General features: G+C 41.6%; 1 protein-coding gene across 1 annotated transcript in view; it reads left to right on the top strand.

Moving 5' to 3' along the window:
* Positions 1-19,583, top strand: part of FRK (fyn related Src family tyrosine kinase) — a 79,004-nt gene that overhangs the window by 18,984 nt on the left and 40,437 nt on the right. Inside the window, exon 2 of the mRNA XM_073337107.2 lies at positions 17,669-17,790. Coding sequence (XP_073193208.2) covers positions 17,669-17,790 — 122 coding nt within the window. The remainder of the gene's footprint in view (positions 1-17,668; positions 17,791-19,583) is intronic.

Here is a 19,583-nt window from a genome sequence, read left to right as displayed (position 1 = left end):
GGGAGAAGCGGAGCGGCGGCACGATCTGGGGAGGCGGTGGAGGTGAGCTGAGGCAGGGAGCGGTTCCTCTACCCCCCCCGTTACTTCCTGTGCTCCCCCCCCAGTCACCTCCGCTCCGTCTGCTCCCCTGAACGCGCTGCCTCTCCCTCGCCTGAGAGGGAGGCGGGAGAAGCAGAGCGGTGGCGTGTTCATGGGAGCAGGTGGAGTAGAAGTGAGAAAGGGCAGCGGGTTGCGGGGAGGAGCCGCAGGAAGCAATGTGGGGGGGGGGAATGCTGCACGCCCGGGGGAGGAGGCGGGGCCGGGGATGTTGGGAAGGGGCGGAGCTGGGGCGGAGCCGGGGGCGGGTGGGCATGAAAAAAAAAGCAGGGGCTTGGGGCGGCAAAAATCCGAAAGCAGGTCCTGCTCACCAAAGGCTCTTAAGTAGGGTTGCCACGTGTCTGGTTTTCGACCGGAATGCCTGGTCGAAAAGGAACCTGGTGTCTCTGGTTAGCACTACTGACCGGGCCGCTAAAAGTCCGCTCGGTGGTGCAGCGGGCCTAAGGATGGCTCTCTGCCTGCCCTGGCTCCGCACGGCTCCCGAAAGCGGCAGCATGTCCCCCCTCTAGCTCCTAAGTGCAGGGATGATCTTGGGGACTCTGTGCACTGCCCACGCCCCGAGCACTGGCTCCACAGTTTCTATTGCCCAGGAATCTAGGCCAATGGGAGCTGCAGAGGTGGTGCTTGCGGATGCAGGCAGCGCTCAGAGCCCCCTGGCCGCCCCTGCGCCTAGGATCCGGAGGAGGGACATGCCACCACTTCTGGGAGCCATGAGGAGCCAGGGCCGGCAGGGCCTTAGCCCCACTGCACCATGGACTAGGAGCAGTCTGACGTAAGCACCGCCCAGCTGGAGCCCACACCCCGAACCCCCTTACGTACCCTAACTCCCTCCCAGAGCCTAAACCCCAATCCCCTGCCCCAGCCCTGAGCCACCTCCCGTACCCCACACCCCTCATTTGTGGCCCCAACCTGGAGCCCGCACCCAGAGTCCTTACCTCCTTCCGCACCCCAACCCCCTATTCCAGCCTGGTGAAAGTGAGTGAGGGTGGGGGAGACTGAGTGATGGAGGGAGGGGGGAATGGCGTGTGCAGGGGTGGGGCCTCAGAGAAGGGGCGGGGCAAAGGTATTCAGTTTTGTGCGAATAGAAAGTTGGCAACCCTACTCCTAAGCAAAGTAAGCATTCATGGGATAAGACGGAAGGTCCTGTCCTGGATCAGTAACTAGTTAAAAGATATGAAACAAAGTTATGAAACAAATGCTTAGTTTTTACAGTAGAGAGGTAAATAAAGGGGTCTCCCAAGGAACAACCAACCAACCAAACTCTTTTATAGTTGGGGAAGGATGGCCTGATAGGCCTAGCTGCCGGGTTTTTTCAGCTTCCATAGAAACAGGGTGTTGTATTACATTAGCTTCAGTGATTATACATTTTGGGTGATATCAATGATAAATCCTTATGCCAGATATTGAATAATAGCATCTACTGTGCCTCAGTATTTGTCTTGGATGCTATGTTTTTTGTTTCTGGAAGAGTATATGTGTAACACATACTGAAAAGTTTAACTACATTAAGACTGTAGAAACTGAAGAGTCATTCTTTTGTTTATTACTTCAAGCCACCTACTCATTCACAGATCAGAAGGAGGGAAAGACAAAAGGCAGGCTGGAACATTGCAAAATTATTTATTCCTGCTTGTGGGTACAGGCCAAGATTTTCAGAAAATGTGTGCATAAATCCTAAATCCATATTTTAGGCAGCTAAATAGGTGCCATGATTTTTCAAGTGATGAGCAGCCAGCAGATCCCAAGGGCTTAAAAATCTTTGCCCAAATAAATTCGGTACAGGCAATGAGCAGGAATTTCACTGGGATTGCAGCACTTGGTGTGTTAATGTCACATGTGGGATTACCTACCTGCTGTTTTGCAGGCCACACTTTCTTTCCTCAACCCACCATAATAAAATGTCTGTCATCCTGGCTATGGGCATGCCCTGTTACTCTAGAAATTAACCTGTTTTTGGAGTGGAGGGGAAAGATGATAGATTAATTTTTTGTCCCTAGTACAGGGGCATAGGATGGATCAGAATATGGCTGACAGTAATTTTACAGATGTAATTTTATACATTATATGTACTAATACATAGTTAGGATACAAGATTAATGGGTACTATAAAATCATTTTAGTACATCATATTACATCCTTTGAATTGTCTAGATATTGCAAAACTGTTGTGGACTTTAACCTGAAAACAGACTAGGAGAAGATGTATTATTAACTGTCATTTCTATTTTGTTGATAATCAATATTTCTTATTTGTGTATATATGAATGCGGTGGATGTACTGAAGAGATGAGTGCTTTGCTTGGTGTTTATAAAAAAAAAAGACAGTAAAGCAAGATATTCACTAATGTGTGTAAAAGTTATTTTAAGATAGAGAACACACTTTTGAGTAATTACTGAATGATATTCTACAGCAGGGATCAGCAACCTTTGGCCCATGGCCAGTAAGGGAAATCCGCTGGCGGGCCAGGACGGTTTGTTTACCTGTAGTGTCCACAGGTTTGGCCTATCACAGCTCCTACTGGCTGCTGTTCACTGCTCCAGGCCAATGGGGGCTGCAGGAAGTGGCGGCCAGCACATCCTTCGGCCCACGCCGCTTCCCGCAGCCCCCACGTGCCTGGAACGTCAAACCGCGGCCAGTGGGAGCTGCGATCGGCTGAACCTGTGGACGCTGCAGGTAAACAAACCGTCCTGGCCCACCAGCGGATTTCCCTGATGGGCTGCGTGCGAAAGGTTGCCGATCAGTGTTCTATAGTCTCTTTTATTCAATGGCCTTTGTTGGATTAGGAGATAACACAAGGTAAATTGTTTAAAGTTAAAGTTTATTCTACTACCTGAAGATGTGGTAAAAGAAAAGTAATGTTAAATATTCAGCATTCAGATTCAGGTATAACTGCAAAGGAGTGAAATAAAAATTACCAGGAATTTAGAAGGAAAATTGCAATAAGCTTCTCATACCTCTCAGTTCTCCATACTATAAGTGAGAAGAGCACTTGAATTTTTATTAGATTATAAACATTTTTTCCAGAGGAAATGAACCCAATTTCAGGTAACAGTCAACTGAACCTGGTAGAATTATAAAGAACCTCTCTGTATTGGTAACACACAATATATCAGTCATGAGCAGTTAAATTGTGAACTTGAGTCATTGGCTGACTTTTCTTAATCGCCACATGTGGTTATTCTCAAGACCTAACAGCAGAGTCCTTTTGTTCAGAGAGATCTCATTTATTTCACTGGAAGGTACTGCACAATTTGGCTTAGTCATTACACCTATTTAATTATCTGCATTCCTCTGACAGAGGAATTTCCTACAGCAATCCCAGTTAATATGCCCTCACAAAAGCAGTTGCACTGTATTAGTGTTCCCCAAGACACTGCATCTCCTTATACTAGCACTGTAACTGGTACACTAGCCCAACTTTTCAAACCTGGTTGCTGAAAAACAGATTCCTAAACCCATATTCAAGGCCTTTAAATAGAAGTGGTATGATTTTCACAAATGCTTGGAGCTCACAAATCAGAGACAGCTGCAGGTGTCCAGCACCCTTAGAAGCCTCACTTTGGACCTCTAGGTTTGAAAAATATTGGCCTGTCTGGTGATAAAATCTAGCTCTTCTATAATGTTTTTCCTCAGTGGATCTCCAAGTACTTTACAAAGGAAGTCAATATCATTACCCCCATTTTACAGATAGGAAAATTGAGGCACAGGGCAGGAAATCACTTGGTTAATGTGGGTGTGGGGAGGGTGTTCCCTTTACACTTCTTCCAAATAAGAGAGCGAAAGGATTTCTTGTTGTTTTACCTTTTCCCAAGTACCTACAGGAGTATGAATGTTAACAGCTGAGAATATGAAAAAGTTGTAAACACAGATAACAGGTACCTTATTTATCCAGAGAGGATTACCCATTGTTTTCCCACATTATTACCTGAATGACAATTTGAGTATCCATGAAAGATAATTACTACTTTTGTGAATATTCACCCAGGGAGACAATTATATTTTGATCATAGCTTTACATTGTAATTATCTGACAAATCAGACATTTTTTAATACCAAGATACCACAGACAATCTTCTCTGACTTAGTTTTATGATATATCCATTAGGGAACCTGGAGTGTTAGTTGCTGGAGAGCCTGGAGGCCAGTCTTCAAAATCAGTTAGGGTGGCCAACTTTCTCATTTGTGAAAACTGGACACAGAGCACCAGAACCACCCTTGCTCCATCTCTTTCCCTTGAGACTCCCCCCCCCAACCCTTGCTCCATCTCTTTCCCTTGAGACTCCCCCCCAACTCCTATCCTCCCTGCTCCCCCATCGCTAGCTGCTTTCTCCACCACTCTCCCCTGCTAGCTGAGCAGGGCTCTAGGGGTGGAGGGGTGACCAGGGCAGGACGTTGGAGAGAGAGCAACACTCCAAGGGTGGGGGGTGAATGTGGCAGGACAGGGGTGGGAGAGCTGTGCTCCTGGGGTGGGGGTACCGCTGGTACCTCAAATGCTCCACTGCTCCTCCAGCAGCAGCAGCTGCTGCTTCCTCCCCCCCCCCCCAACGCAAGACAGAGGCTGGTTACTGCAGGTAACCAGACTTTTAGTGTGTCAGCACTGCTAACCGGACACTGCCAAGTTCCCCTTTCGACCAGACTTTCGGGTCAAAAACCAGACCCCTGGCAACCCTATAATCAGTTTGGAAATCACCTTGTAGAACCACTGATAACAGATAACTTACAAGGCTCAGTTTGGAGTTTGTCACTGAGTTGAGAAAATATGCTGTAACTCACTGGCCTGGTGGAAGAACTGGAACTGCCTTGAATTCTCACATTGCACAGCTCTTCCTCGATAAGAGAGATGAGAAAAGGGGTGTTCTGATTGCCAGGATGCATAATTCCTCCATATTGTATACTGGATGATTATTCCAGTGTGATCTGAGAGGGGATCTGAGTCTGTCCATGCTACTAGAAATAAGACTAGAAAGGGTGTGTGTATAGTGGGGAGTTCTGCATAATGACAGATGGCAAAATCTGACCCAACAAATTATTTAATATAGTTTCTGTGCATATAAAGTCACTGTCATACATGTAAATAATTCTTAGCTCCTACTGCTGTTTGGCAACATGTATTGCTTTTTTTTTTTTAAAGCAACTAGATATTGACTTCTGTTTTTTTAATTCCCCAAGCTTGTAAATGCTCTTTGTGGTTTTAAAGAAGTCTTTATCGGCAAGGGATTTACCTTCATGCTATTCTGATACCTCTACTATAGACAGAACTTTGATAGTAGCACAAGCAAATTTTCAGTTACCTTCTAAATGGACCACCATGTGTTCATTATAATCAGCTGAAGCTAGAAAGATTTCCACATTACCCTACTCCACTCAGGATGTTCCATTTCATGTGGCGTTTCAAAACAATAAACCACTGTCCACTTACAATATGAGTGACATATAGTCTTATAGACTTTCAGAAATCCTGAGCATTGTAGTCAAAGGAAGCTACAAGTACTCTGTACCTTCAAAAATGGAGGTGCATATTGCATTCAGCCATGTTTGACAGACATTAGAGTGAGAAAATGAATGACTTGCATGATAAACAGAAGATAATGCTCCTGGTACCATGTTAAAGTTATTGCATAATTGCCATTGTTGTGCTCACGTAGCATGGGTCTCCAATTTCACTCACCACACTTGTGACACTCAACCATAAATTTAACCTTAAGTGCCAAATTAAACCTTTTCAAACGGTTGTCCTTTTTTCTAGTACTGGCACACATAACATGCAGTGGTATGCATTTCACTGTCCTAGGAAAAGGCACTATGCTTCAGTGATTTTAGGCTAGAAATTTAGGCACCTCACACCCAGATTTAGGCACCTAAACCCAAGGTTTAGGCTCAAGTACAATTCAAATTCCCACTGAACTCGATACGTGCCTAAACTTGTTTGCTGCCTAAATTGCCACAGGCAAAAGTTTCCTTGGCACCTATGTTTCTGCCTCTGGGCAAGTGCACTGCTATCTCCCACCTAAGTCCCAGAGTGATCGACTGGTTGATGACCACTGGCCTAAGGCATCCATCTCTTTCCATTTACTATATAGGAGCCTAGAGCTAATTCAGGCTTTGTGAATCTCAGTATGTTCCTGTAATTTTCTGGGTGCCTAAGAATTAGGCACTGCGATGCTCAGCATCAGAACACCTAACTCCTTTTGCGCATCCAGACATTTATTCCCCACCACTCTTCCGAGGAAGAAGGGCCTACAACAATCAACTCTATAGGAACCTGAATACTACAGAATATTTGAAGGTGTAAATGTTCTCCAGTGCTTAGGATATTGTGTACATAAATGCACATCTATTAATTATTAAAATTTAATTTGAACTGCACTTTTCAAGACAAACTGAAATATCCAGCTATTTCAATATCAGTGATGCTAATCATTGAAGATCATATCATAGGAAACAATCTTACATTGGGAAGTACCAGCCACTCAGTTCCTTGCTGAAAGTTTCCTTTAAGATGCAAGATTCCAATTTCAGATGTTTCTTTTTTCTGTGCAGTAATAGATTTCTTCTATTATCTTAAATGATAAGGATACAAGTGACTTACCCAACCCTACTTTGTGCTACATTGTAAAAGAATGCAGTGTTATTTTGTACACAGTTTTTCTTCCTCTTCTTCTTCAAAAAGCGAGGACTTTAAAGCAAATAAAATTACATGAAATGACAGATGAATTATATGAAAAAATGAATGGAACTGTTAATTAGTCAGATGATTGCAAACATAGTTTAAAGAACAAGATTGATTTATGGAAGCGGATAACATTCCAATTCAAATTAATTGCAAGAGACACTTTGACTTGGCTGCTGCTTCTATGAATCATTTGTGAATTTCTATGAATTATGACGAGAAAGGGGTAAATTAAACTATACTGATTTACGCCAGCTAAGGGTCTGGCCTTACAACAGTATTCCTCGCCACAGCAGAGCAGGAACAACTCTGTTATGAGTCTTGTATGAACACCAATGTCATGGGCCAGATTCTGTCCAGATTTCTTCTCCATGCAATCCCAGTGAAGGAGATTAGGGCAGAATTTAGTCTTAAAAAGCTAATTGCAATGTATACTTTTAATGTCAGCTAATGAAAAGTATGGCACAGCAGTGTTTCACCATGCATAATCCCTTATAAGCAAGGTCATACCTTGTGTTGCATGACTAAGCTTGTCAGAAAGCTCATAAAAATATTTTTAACGGGAAAGCTTTCTGTTTTAGCTCTGAGGTGTCACACATATGAATGGAATAGCATCCATGCTGCCAATTAGTTTTTATATTCTTCAATGACAGTAGATTTATTCACTGATGTAGTAACAATATCTATGTGCACCTATTCAGGTCTGGATTCCATCGCCTTTACTCATTTACACTGAGCATTGCTTTACTCAAATCCAGAGTCTGATACACTATGTAGTTGCGGGGGGAGGGGGGAGGAGGAGGAGAGGGGGTGTGTCTAGAAGCTTAGGGACAAAACCATCAGATACACCCAGCTCTGCTTTAGCCTTCAAGCAGGTTTTTTGTTCTTCTCTTACACCAATGCAAACGATATAGAAAAATAACAACAGTGATAGACCTGGCCTGATACCACAGGGTCCTCTACATCCCAGTAGCTCCAGAGCCACAGCCCTTCCTCAGCCTCAGTGCCTAATTACCCAGATGTATCCTTCCAGCAGTTACTCTAAGAATTATTTAGCTCTCTGCCCCCCTTCCTCTTTTACAGAGCTGAGTCCTTACTTATATCTTCCAGCTCGGAGTCTGAGCCAATCATCAGCTTCTGCTTAGCTGGATCAGCTGGTTACCAACACCTATCTGCTGGGCTTCTTCTTAGCCAGGGCTTGCTGCTCCTTGGCTCTGCAGATCCTTAAAGGGACAGACTGCCTTGCTACAGCCCTATAGGAATGCATATTGAATAATTCCTTAAATTACAAGTGGTCTGGTGGAAATCAACAGGCTCACTTGTGGAATAAGATGCTACTCAATAAAAGGGGTATTAGAATCAGGCTCTAAGGCCCAGATCCTCAAAGGTATTTAGGCACCTAACTTCCCTTCAAATCAGTGGACCTCTGTCTCTGGGGTCTTTTTCCAGCAATGAGCAATACTTTTCCATGCCAAAATGAAATAATATCAAAGGTCTGTATAGAAATTAGTCAGTGGTGTATCTGGGTGGAGGGTTTATTTAACGTTCAGTTCCAGAGGAGTATCTGTCTGAAATCTCTGTGATGTGTTCATTTGGTTTACAAACCAGTGGTGTGTAAACATTTATATGACACACCTCTTCCAACCAAGCAGTGACTAGGCTGTGGTGCATATTTAGGCTGACACTGACTCCTGTAAGCAGAGAGCCCACACGAGGCCTATGACTGTTCACATCTCACTTAAACCCTACTTTGAGGGTCTAAGTGGGACTTAAGTGGTTCATAAACCTTGGGTGGGCACTCCATTCACATGTCAACCACACCCAGATTGAATGTCTTCTACGGTCATGTGTATACTAGGTTGATCTTCACTAGTGTTCCCCTCCTCATATTTGAAAGTGAATATTTATTTATATAGGGCATAGCTTGGTATCAGAGTATACAATATCTGTAATAAAAAACTTGGATTTCTAATGGAATATCTCTCCCTCAGAGCCTTATATTTGTGAGGCCTAGCCCCTCAAAGGGATGAAGCCACTTAACTCCCATTGAAATCCATGGGAGTTAGGCACCTTAATACCTTTTGGGGTTTGGGTCTTAATGCTTAGAATGTAAGGGATAAGTTGCATTGTATTCTGCTACTGGGCCCTTATTTACATCTCTGAAATACCATTGGCTTCAGTGAGGTTTCATGGTTGTAACTGAGGTTAGAATTTAGCCCACTGTGTGCAAATAATGTGCAAGCTTTCCTGCACTCTTCTGCTAATACATCTCACTCCTGTCCCGTAACATCCCTGTTACTTCAGTCCTTTTTCTTTCCTGAGCAGAGATGCCATTACTATCAGATATGGTGGCTTTGATTTTGTGATGTGTCCAGTTGTGGAATAGGATGAGACCATCTCCATCTATATTCATATGTGACCTAAGTCTGCATTTCAATTCAGATAATTAAAGCGGGAAAAGCTGCTGCATTATCCAACCCCTGCTGGTGCATGGGGCTAGATGCACAATGCTTGGTGGGAGTATAGGGATGTTCCCTCTGTGTGTATGTCCTGGAAGAATGCTGGAGGAAGAGGCAAGATTTGTAGAGCTTCCTCTGAGGTGGTTTGGTATTCTTCACTAATCATGGTTGTGACTACCTGGTCCGAACTAGCCCTAATACAAATCTGGGTCTTGGAGAAGTTGCTGATATAAGATTTCAAGGTAAAATTAATTTGCATCTCTTGTTTCTTTTCTATGCTTTCTCATGTATGATCCTTTTTGGTCTTTGTTTTATGATACTAGGTATAATGTTTCCAGTGCCTCCTATTGTATTATAAAGCAAAAAGGTAACAATAATGTTTTAGGTAAAATAGTTTGCATCCATTTCTTTATCATTGCTCCCCATATTTTTCTCTTGAATAACGCAATCTGGAAAACAGACCAGACTATTGGTTATACCTACTAGTCTTTGCATAGTGTTATATGCTACCATGGAGTGTTTTGCTTAGGTTTAGGGTTTTATGCCTTGGTGATGTGATTAATCCCTGACTCCTAATCTGTTTGTACAAGAATTTGGGAAACTGCCAGATTCAACTTTGTGCAAACACTGACACAAAATTTAAATCATATCCAGATAGCTAAAATGGTCACCGCCTATCTCCCTTGGGCTTATCAATTCTTATCCTCTAACCAGGCAGAAAAAGGGGTCTCTGGAACCACAATCTGTACATAATCTTCTGTGAAGACATCTTCTAGTTCCCCTTCTGATTCCTACCTACACTCCTTTCCAACAGGAGTTAGGAGGTCATAATAGGGACTTTCCGAGTGGTGCATAGGGCAGTGTGAGAGAAGTCATAGTGGGTAGGGGAAAGGTAAAAGGGTGTCCTGATTTGTATCTGGTAGCCAATGGATACTAACAATGGATATCCAAGATCCAAGTGTAAAAAATGGATTTGCCATATTCCTAACAATTATCCCCCAAATAACTGTGTAAAGCTAAACCTCAGTGTTAAGGGAGAAAAATAGTAAAGCCTCTTTCTACAGTTTCATGATTTCTATGTTTCCTCACCCTGACACTAAAATAACCTTCCTTTGGCAATGAGATCCAGTGGGTGTCAGTGACTAAGAGGCTCTAGGTTCCACACATCAAGCATAGCAATACCTCTCATTTATCATAATGATTAAGTTCTTCATCAGTATGAATCTGAGCAACAAGCATGACTCAGAACTTTCCATTCCAAGTGTAGTCATTGTGTTTAGCTAAGGTTAAATGATGTTGACCTGAATGGCTATCTTCAAAACTTGTATTTCTAGTTCCATTCAGGGCAAAATAGTTTCTGATGATGGGAATTAAGCAATCAGTAGAGATCTGTGTGGTTTGTTTGTGTATTTTAAACTAACCCTTTTCTTAAGTTTTGTCTACATTAGACATTTTCTTCAATGTTTTAAGTAGGTTTTAATTACAGTTTCTGAAATGGTTGTTCTTGTCTATACTTTTGGTTAAACTATACTCAGAACCAGTTTCTCTCTACCTTCTGCTGAGAACTGGTAGCTAGTTTTGCTGGAGTAAACAGAGTTCTGGATTGTGGAGCTAGTAGGGAGCTTAAGTCTACAAATATGTGAAGAGTGTAAACAACAAGAGTAGAGAAGAGTTATCTAGGGAAGTACAAGGGAGAATAGTTATGTGCTTCCTGCAAACGAAATCAGTGCTATAAAATTGTTCCCCCAGAGCGGCTGTGAAATCCCTTCTGAAAGCAGTATTTACTAGGCACAGGGCAAAGATTCCCTCTGCGGGCACAGTGGCAGCATTAACTTAGAGCCCTAAGACACTGGTGATGTGAGAGTATGCCTCTTCAGTTTTTACTTTCAACAGTCTTTTTCTTTCCCTTCCTCCTATTGGCTATTACAGGGGTGGGCAAATTTTTTGGCCCAAGGGCCACATCTGGGTATGAAAATTATATGGCAAGACATGAATGCTCACGAAATTGGGGGTTGGCGTGCAGGAGGGGATGAGGGTTCCAGCTGGGGGTGTGGGCTCTGGGGTGGGGCCAGAAGTGAGGAGTTCATGGTACGGGAGGGGTCTCCAGGCTGGGGCAGGGGGTTTTGGTGCAGGTGGGGGGGCGGGGTTGAGGGCTCCATCTAGGAGTGCAGGCTCTGGGGCACAGGAGGGGACTGAGGGGTTCAGAGGCTGGGAGGGGGCTCAGAGCTGGGGCAAGGGGTTGGGATGATGGAGGGGGTCAGGGGTGTAGCTTACCTCAAGCAGCTCCTGGAAGCAGTGGCATGTCCCTCCCACCGACTCCTACGCAGAGGCACGGCCATGTGGCTCAGTGTGTTGCCCCATCTGCAGGCGCTGCCCCTGCAGCTCCCATTGGCCATGGTTGCTGGCCAATGGGAGCTGCAGGAGCAGCGCTTGGGGTGGGGGGCAGCATACGGAGCCCCCTGGCTGCCCCATGCATAGGAGCCAGAGGGGTGACATGCTGCTGCCTCCGGGAGCCATGCAGAGCCATGGCACACATGGAGTGTGGCAAGCCCCAGACCCCTTCCCCGGCAGGAGCTTGAGGGCTGGATTAAGACATTTGAAGGGCCTGATTCGGCCCCCAGGCTGTAGCTCTGGGCTATTAGCTCTGACCACCCCAGGCTATTAGCTCTGACCTTCTCCCACCCCGCTCCCTCACAGGCCATTCATTCCCCTCCTATGTGGTTCTCTGCAATCTTCCCTCCCTCCTCAGCCCCTTCTTTCCTGTCTGCTCCCCCACTTCCTACCTCTCCCTCAGTGTCACTATCCATTCCTTTGTCATTATTATTAACTCATTCCTCTTGCCCTTCCTCCTTGCCCCTCTTCTGTATCTCCATACTACATTTAAAATAGAGATGTTTGTATATACACATAAAAACCAACTCCGTACATGCTTCTGCGCAGGGCATCCCTGTGGAGACGGGCTCCATGCCCACAGGAGTGCAGCCCCATAAATTCAGCTCTCCTCTCACCTTACACCATGGAAGTACCCAGGTTCTGCTGCCACAGGGACATCTGCAGCCCAGAGATGGCCCTTACAGGCTCTTGGTCTTTCCAATATGTTGGCGTGTACATCGTTGTTAAGGCTTATTGTCAGAAGGTAGCTGGCCCTCTGAAGGGTCAGGGGCTCAGCCTACTTCTGACAGGCTCCACAAGGGGGAATGAGGCTATTCAGGTTCCCCACGAACTAATTAATCACTGAATAACTGGAAACCAGTTAATTAGGTAGGGAAGAACCTAGGCATGATGAAAGGGACCCTGTTTCCAGTGCAGAAGAGAATTAGGAGAAGAGTGGATCCTTGGGAGAGGAACAGTTCCAGGCTGCAGGAAATTAAAGTTCTCATAAAAATACTTTTTTGGGGGGGGAGATTTGGGGGGTCACCTGCAAAGGAAAGGCAGGGAGAATGCTCCCAAGTGGGAGAGTTTCCAGAAGGCAGGGACTATGAATGCTAAGTCTCAAAGAAACCTGACTCCTATGAAATATTTCACTAGGCAACACCAGAAGTCCTAGACTAGAGGAATTCTATGCTGTCCTGAGGAAGGGTCCTTCTGGTTTGGTCTCTATGGGGGGATGTTAACCCAACAGGAGGGATTCTTTCCCCAGCCAGTGCCAAGAGCTGCTGGCACTAGAAGAGTTCTGGGTCATGAATACCTTGCTGGTAAGGGACCTTGGGCATAAATGGGATTAATGGACTCAACCCAGTGCTTAATTTGTGCTGGGGCTTGCCAGGGCTGAGCCTTGGCACCTCCAGGCTTGGCAGTAATGAAGGCATGGGACCACACATTGAGCAATGAGGATAAAACAATATTTGAATAGCTGCTTGTTCATTCAGTTAGCACCATCCATTATTTGCACTAAGGATGGGGAACATGTGACCTAGTTATTAAAGAGGACATCATAACAAATGTGCACAAATGTGGGCCTAATTCTGGCATTTCCTACCTTTTGAGTTCTTAATTTTTCAACCTTAACATTCTTTTAACATAGGTTTTTTGAATATCATGGTATACAAGTTATATATTTTTAATAGTATTAAAGCTTTTTTCATTCAAACCATACATTGCAAGAGCTTTTATAATTATATAACATTATATAATTATATATCTTGACACCTAATGCTAAATATTTATATATTTAAATTTTAAAATATATATAGTAGCATTAGGTAGGAAATAGTTTTACTGTCCTGAGATATTTGTTTTTTCCTATTTCAAACTGGGACAAAAAGTTGAAATCTCAATTGAAATGTTTCATTTTTGATCATTTAAAATATTGTGATTTAATTTCAACCTTTTAATGTATATAAAACCTTTTTTTTTTTTTTGTTATCCATTAACTAAAATTTTGGAATATAAGGTTGTTTAGAATCCAGAATGACTCTTTCTGGGTAACTATTTCTGTTTTGAAGAATCTGCATTTTCCAACATCAACAACAGCTGGAAAATTCCCAACTCTCTTTCATATGGAATCATCCCAAAAATTCTACTTTGGACTTACATGTTGCATTTCCTCTCCTGTTTTAACAAATCACCACCTTTTGTTCTCCTTAATCAGAGCCTGTTGAGTCAGCAAAATAGTATTCTCAAAAAGAAAAGGAGTACTTGTGGCACCTTAGAGACTAACCAATTTATTTGAGCATAAGCTTTCGTGAGCTACAGCTGTAGCTTATGCTCAAATAAATTGGTTAGTCTCTAAGGTGCCACAAGTACTCCTTTTCTTTTTGCGAATACAGACTAACATGGCTGCTACTCTGAAACCTGTCAAAATAGTATTGTATCTCCATGCAGAGTCCTAGCCTCTGATACCTGTTAGCCTCAAGTGAGCCCTGCCCATATGAAAGTACAGATTGAAATTGCATATGAATCACTACTTAAACACTCCAGTGAATCTGATGTGTGACATTTGATTTGCCAATAAAACAATTTAAAGTAACTAGAAAGTAATGGTCACCTGAAGTTAAGACCATAACAGACAGTGATTGACTTGCTTGTTCTTCTCTTACAGGGGTCTGTTTACATATAATCTTCCTTTTCCCTTATAATCTCTGCTCATGCTAAGCAATTACTTTGACACATTAATTCCCTCTCTAGGGTGCACTGTCAATTTAAGATGAACAAAAGTAGACTAGGCAAAAATACTAAAACGCTTTTTTCATATAATTTCATTACTAACATTTTAAACAGGCCTGTAGAGATTTATGCTAGGAATTTAAACATCAGTTTAAAATGAAAATACCACTTTGAATTTGGGTGTGTTTTTCTAAGAACTTAAAGTGGATCACAACTAAACATGTGATTAGGTCAGGCTTGACAAAGCCCTGGCTGGGATGACTTAATTGGGTATGGGTCCTGCTTTTGAGCAGGGGGTTGGACTAGATGACCTCCTGAGGTCCCTTCCAACCCTGATATTCTATGATTCTATGTATCTCAGGGGCAAGGATAATAAATGATTATCTTGTTATTCCCTGACATGCCTGGCACTGCACAATAATGACTGTATACCCAATAACTCTGTATTTGGACCCCCTTTCTATCAGTATTATTCAGTTAGGCTTTAAAAAATCACATTCCTTATGGGGATTCCCATTTGCACACAACCCTTTCTGAACTGTATTAAGAGAATCGTATACAGTTGTGGTAGTGAAGGACTACAAGGGATGTACCTGCTGCTTTCCCTTCCAAAATAGTAGTTTCAATTATATTTCCCCTTCTAGTGACATTTTCTTGGTCTCCCTTGCCTTCAGCCTACTTTGAATCTTTAAGAGGGAATCCTTCCAACTGTCATTAAGCTACATTGAATGGGCACCTACAATTTCCAGATTCACTCTAATATCTAGATGTCACATTACTTTGTATGAAGTGGCTCAGCAGCCATGAAAAAGACCTTGTAATCAAAAGTTTTAAATCAGTATTCATGAAATGAGGACCCTGACCACTTGTTGTCATTAAATATATTATGGTAATAGCACATATAGCAAAGTTTTATATCTGTGAAAAGAAGTAGGTCGATAAAGTCAAGAAACAAACAAACAAAAACTCCCACAAAACAAAATCAACACTACCCGTGGCCCGCATTCAGGAAATCAAGACTATTCAAAAAGTGCAGTTACATTTTAAGCACATTTTAAAACCTACTGAAGTTAATGGGACTTGAACACATACTTTAGGTTGAGCATGTGCTTAAACTCTTTCCCATATCAGGGTTTATGTTAATTTAATGGTATGCCTGAGGATTTTACATACCGAAGTGTAATGAAATTTGAAAATGTGGGTCCCAGTTTAGCCACAAATTGGGCCACACTTGCATATGCTGTACTGTGTATTACAGAATATGTTTTTTACTTTAATATCTATAAGAATATATAATTAGGGATTATCCGTTTGAATTTCCTAACTATTCTGTATGTAAAATATCAACCACAGAGCTACATTGCATTTTGTTTGCATTTGATTTCTTCAATTTATTCTAGTTCTATTTTGTTTTATAAACAATAGAGGGTTGTGTGTTTATCTTGGGTCATTTGATTTGTAGTAGTAGTTATTTGTGCTGCCAGCCAAAATGCAACACCTTTTTAAGACAGGAAAAAGTAATATGAAATTAAACTCCTGTTTTTATGCCTTTTCAGCCTAAAAATGCTAATCACTCTGTTTACCTTTACTGGAGTGAAATCCCACTGTCCACAGATTTGAAAGGGAAATATGGGTTTACTTATTTAAAAAAATGTAGTTTACATGGTTTGGATGTGTGATGCTCTATTTGGAACCAGTATTTAGAATTTTGAGTGGTTCTAATTTCTTTTGCAGGGATGCACCATGTTTAACATGGGATTTCAAAAGTACTGAACAGAACTGGTGCTTTGTCTCCTCCATATTGGTTTGATCAGTGTTTCTGTCAATCAGGGGATTTACAAATTTATGGGTTAATTTGTTTTTCCAGGGTCCATCAAATCAAACAATTACTGTATCAGACTGAAGTATTTTACTAATGCATTCTAGATATTGGCTTTACATTCAGATTCCATATCAAGACCTTCAGGTGGTTAGAATGACCAGAGAGTTGTACATAACACTCATTAATGTATATATAACAATATACAGTTAACCAAAGCAAATATACAGTTTAGCATGAGATCAAGACTGGCCCATCTGCATTTGTTCTTTTTTTAGTTCCTCTTTCTTCATGCTAGAAACATTACTCACACTGTAATGTTTGGTCAATCAAGCAGGATGCTATTATTTTGAAAGCTTCACTATATGTTTTTATTTATTTCCTTAATTCCTTTGGATTACTCTAAGTATTCTGGGTACTAACATAATTTGTTGATGACTCTTTCTGATCTTTTCACTGGTAATTGGCAGATAAGGTATTTTGTTGAATTGGCTAATTATGTATAATATAATAAGTTGATTCCTTCTGGAGAGTCATATAGCATGGTTATCAATAATCTATTTAAGAGGAATTCTTGTGTATATTGACACAAAAGGGTACACAATCCACTTTTCGATAACTCTCTATCACCTTTTAAATCAACGGCAGGGGAGATTGGTAATCTTAGAGGGAGGCTTTTTTCTTTGCCAGGCGCTCAATAATCCCAGTTGAAATCGATGAGCAGTCGTCTCATTTTTTCATCAGGTACATTCTTGTCAAATAACTCAATACAATTAGCTAAACTTCATTTTCAGCATTCCATCTGAGTTGTTATTTGAATAGGTTTTGAAAATCAGAGGTGTTATGCATGGGTGGAGTGCTATACAACTGTTTTTAAATTAGCTGCTTTTCATAGCCCATAGTCAGCCACTCAAGCATTTTCTGTGACATGAGGTGGGCATTGTTTTTGCTCATCTATCTCACTGCAGCAGGCCTGAAATGACTGCCAGTTAGTCACTTCATAAATCAGCAAGGAACTGGAATTGTGAAGAATCTGTTCAGCATAATTTAGTTAATTAAAAATTAATTTATTTTATTCAGTACAGATAGCATTCATAAATTACAAATCAAGGTTAATCATAAAAACATATATCCCTCTGTAATTCAAAGGGGACTTGGCATCAATTATTTTCAAAGGGCTATTTAAAGATAGTCCTGGTGAGTCTATTTTTTAGTAAGGACTCTCTATCAAGCATAACATTCTAGCACCATTGAAATCAACAGGAGTTTTGGCATTGACTGCCATGTGGTCAGGATTTTACTTCAGGTGTTTACGTAGTATCTTCTAATAATGTGTATTGTCCTGGTTGTTTGTTTCTTTCAATAATCTAATACAAGTTGTATCAAAATTCCCCTTTACTTGTTTGCAAAAATAAAGTATGCTATGTTGTATGCTTAGTAGACACAGTGTAACAGTCTTTTCTGCTAATTATTACTGACTGGTAAACTTAATGCTAGAAATTTCTGTCTTTGTTTAGATGGTTTTTTGGACCAGTCACACGAGCAGATGCAGAGAAACAACTGTTGTGCCCTGAAAATCAGGCAGGAGCCTTCCTAATCCGAGAAAGCGAAAGTCAAAAAGGCGAATTCTCTCTTTCAGGTATCACAGTTTTTTACCTTGAGAAATACTGTAAGAGTTTTTCATTTGGCCTGTTTTTCTTTTCTAATTTTCTAAAGTGATAAACTGCATGCATGAGAATGAAATTAAAATCCATAATAATCTCTTGTTCCCAAGAGATACCTAAAAGTTGGCAAGAGCCGTAGATACTAACTTTTACTTTATAGTTCTTTATTAATATGCTCAAAATTCAAATTAACTTTCTGTGCTTATTGCTTTTCATTGTTCCAGCTGCCTTGAAATGGGAAATGCTGTCATAATTAAAGAGCCACAAACACATCAGAGTTGTACATCAATGCACCTACTGGTTCAGAGTGGAAATTAAACACATTTTGGCACTTGGCAGATCTATACAGTGTATGAAAACAGTAGAATCTCTAGAATATATCCTTAGTTTTAAACTGATCTTTTTGTGGGATCGGTTGGCAAAACTAGACTTCAGAAACACATGATCAATCTTCAGTGAAAAGTTAGTTGTATCTATGGTGGTACGTTTAATTTTTTTATTTATTCAGGTTTCAGAGTAACAGCCGTGTTAGTCTGTATTCGCAAAAAGAAAAGGAGTACTTGTGGTACCTTAGAGACTAACCAATTTATTTGAGCATGAGCTTTCGTGAGCTACAGCTCACTTCATCGGATGCATACCGTGGAAACTGCAGAAGACATTATATACACACAGAGACCATGAAACAATACCTCCTCCGACCCCACTGTCCTGCTGGTAATACTTTTACCAGCTATTACCAGGTTTTATAAGCTATTACCAGCAGGACAGTGGGGTCGGAGGAGGTATTGTTTCATGGTCTCTGTGTGTATATAATGTCTTCTGCAGTTTCCACGGTATGCATCCGATGAAGTGAGCTGTAGCTCACGAAAGCTCATGCTCAAATAAATTGGTTAGTCTCTAAGGTGCCACAAGTACTCCTTTTCTTTTTATTTATTCAAGATCCCTCATTCTGGCTTCAAGATATGTGATGGGCTTACTGGTAAAATTTGTACCTGAAAATAGACTGATTACCTACTAAATAGGGAAAAGCACAATTTTACTTACAGCAGCCAACCTTACTTCTTTTTAAAGCTAGTCCTAATAGGTAATATGAAATATTATCCCATGGTGGATTTTCTTAGACACCGTTCACCAGATCTGTGATACAAATATAAGCCATGAGAATTACAAGAGAAGACTGTCAGTGGGGGTATAATATTGTATACCTGGAGATGAACTGGAAGCAGCTTTCAAAGTTTTTGCTCACAGAGTAGTCTAGTCACTCTTCAGTATTTGGATTAAATTAGGATGATTCCACCCACTTGATTACATTGGCCCAGTACAGCATTTTGCTGTTACTGGAATGGAGTGCAGTAGAGCTTGCAGTATTTTGAGGCATGTGTCAGCATGCTAGGAAAGTGAACAGCTTGTCATCCACATACATTCTGGCTGTGGTAAATCACCTGGAGACAGTTTAGCCTTTAAAGCAAAATCAGAAAGTATCTTGCATCCCTGTCAAGGCTGACAAAGGCAGCAAAATAATGCAACTCCAGCTAAGTATTTCCTAATGATATTGTCCATTTCACGGAGGTTGCTCAGACACCGAGATCAGTGTAAAACAAGAAGAAACTGCACCCTTATGGATCCCAGACTTATGCTTTGGGATGTTTATAAAGATGTATAATTACACACATATATAATTATATCCATATAATATGTAACCAGTGAATTATAAGAGAGGAACCTGAACCAAAGCCTAGGATCTGAAAACCCCCACATTTTGAAAAAA

The sequence above is a fragment of the Lepidochelys kempii genome, chromosome 3, assembly GCF_965140285.1.
Source record: "Lepidochelys kempii isolate rLepKem1 chromosome 3, rLepKem1.hap1, whole genome shotgun sequence".
In the NCBI taxonomy this organism is placed as follows: domain Eukaryota; kingdom Metazoa; phylum Chordata; order Testudines; family Cheloniidae; genus Lepidochelys; species Lepidochelys kempii.
Note: the sequence above shows the minus strand (reverse complement) of the source record. Positions and strands in the feature narration are given on the sequence as shown.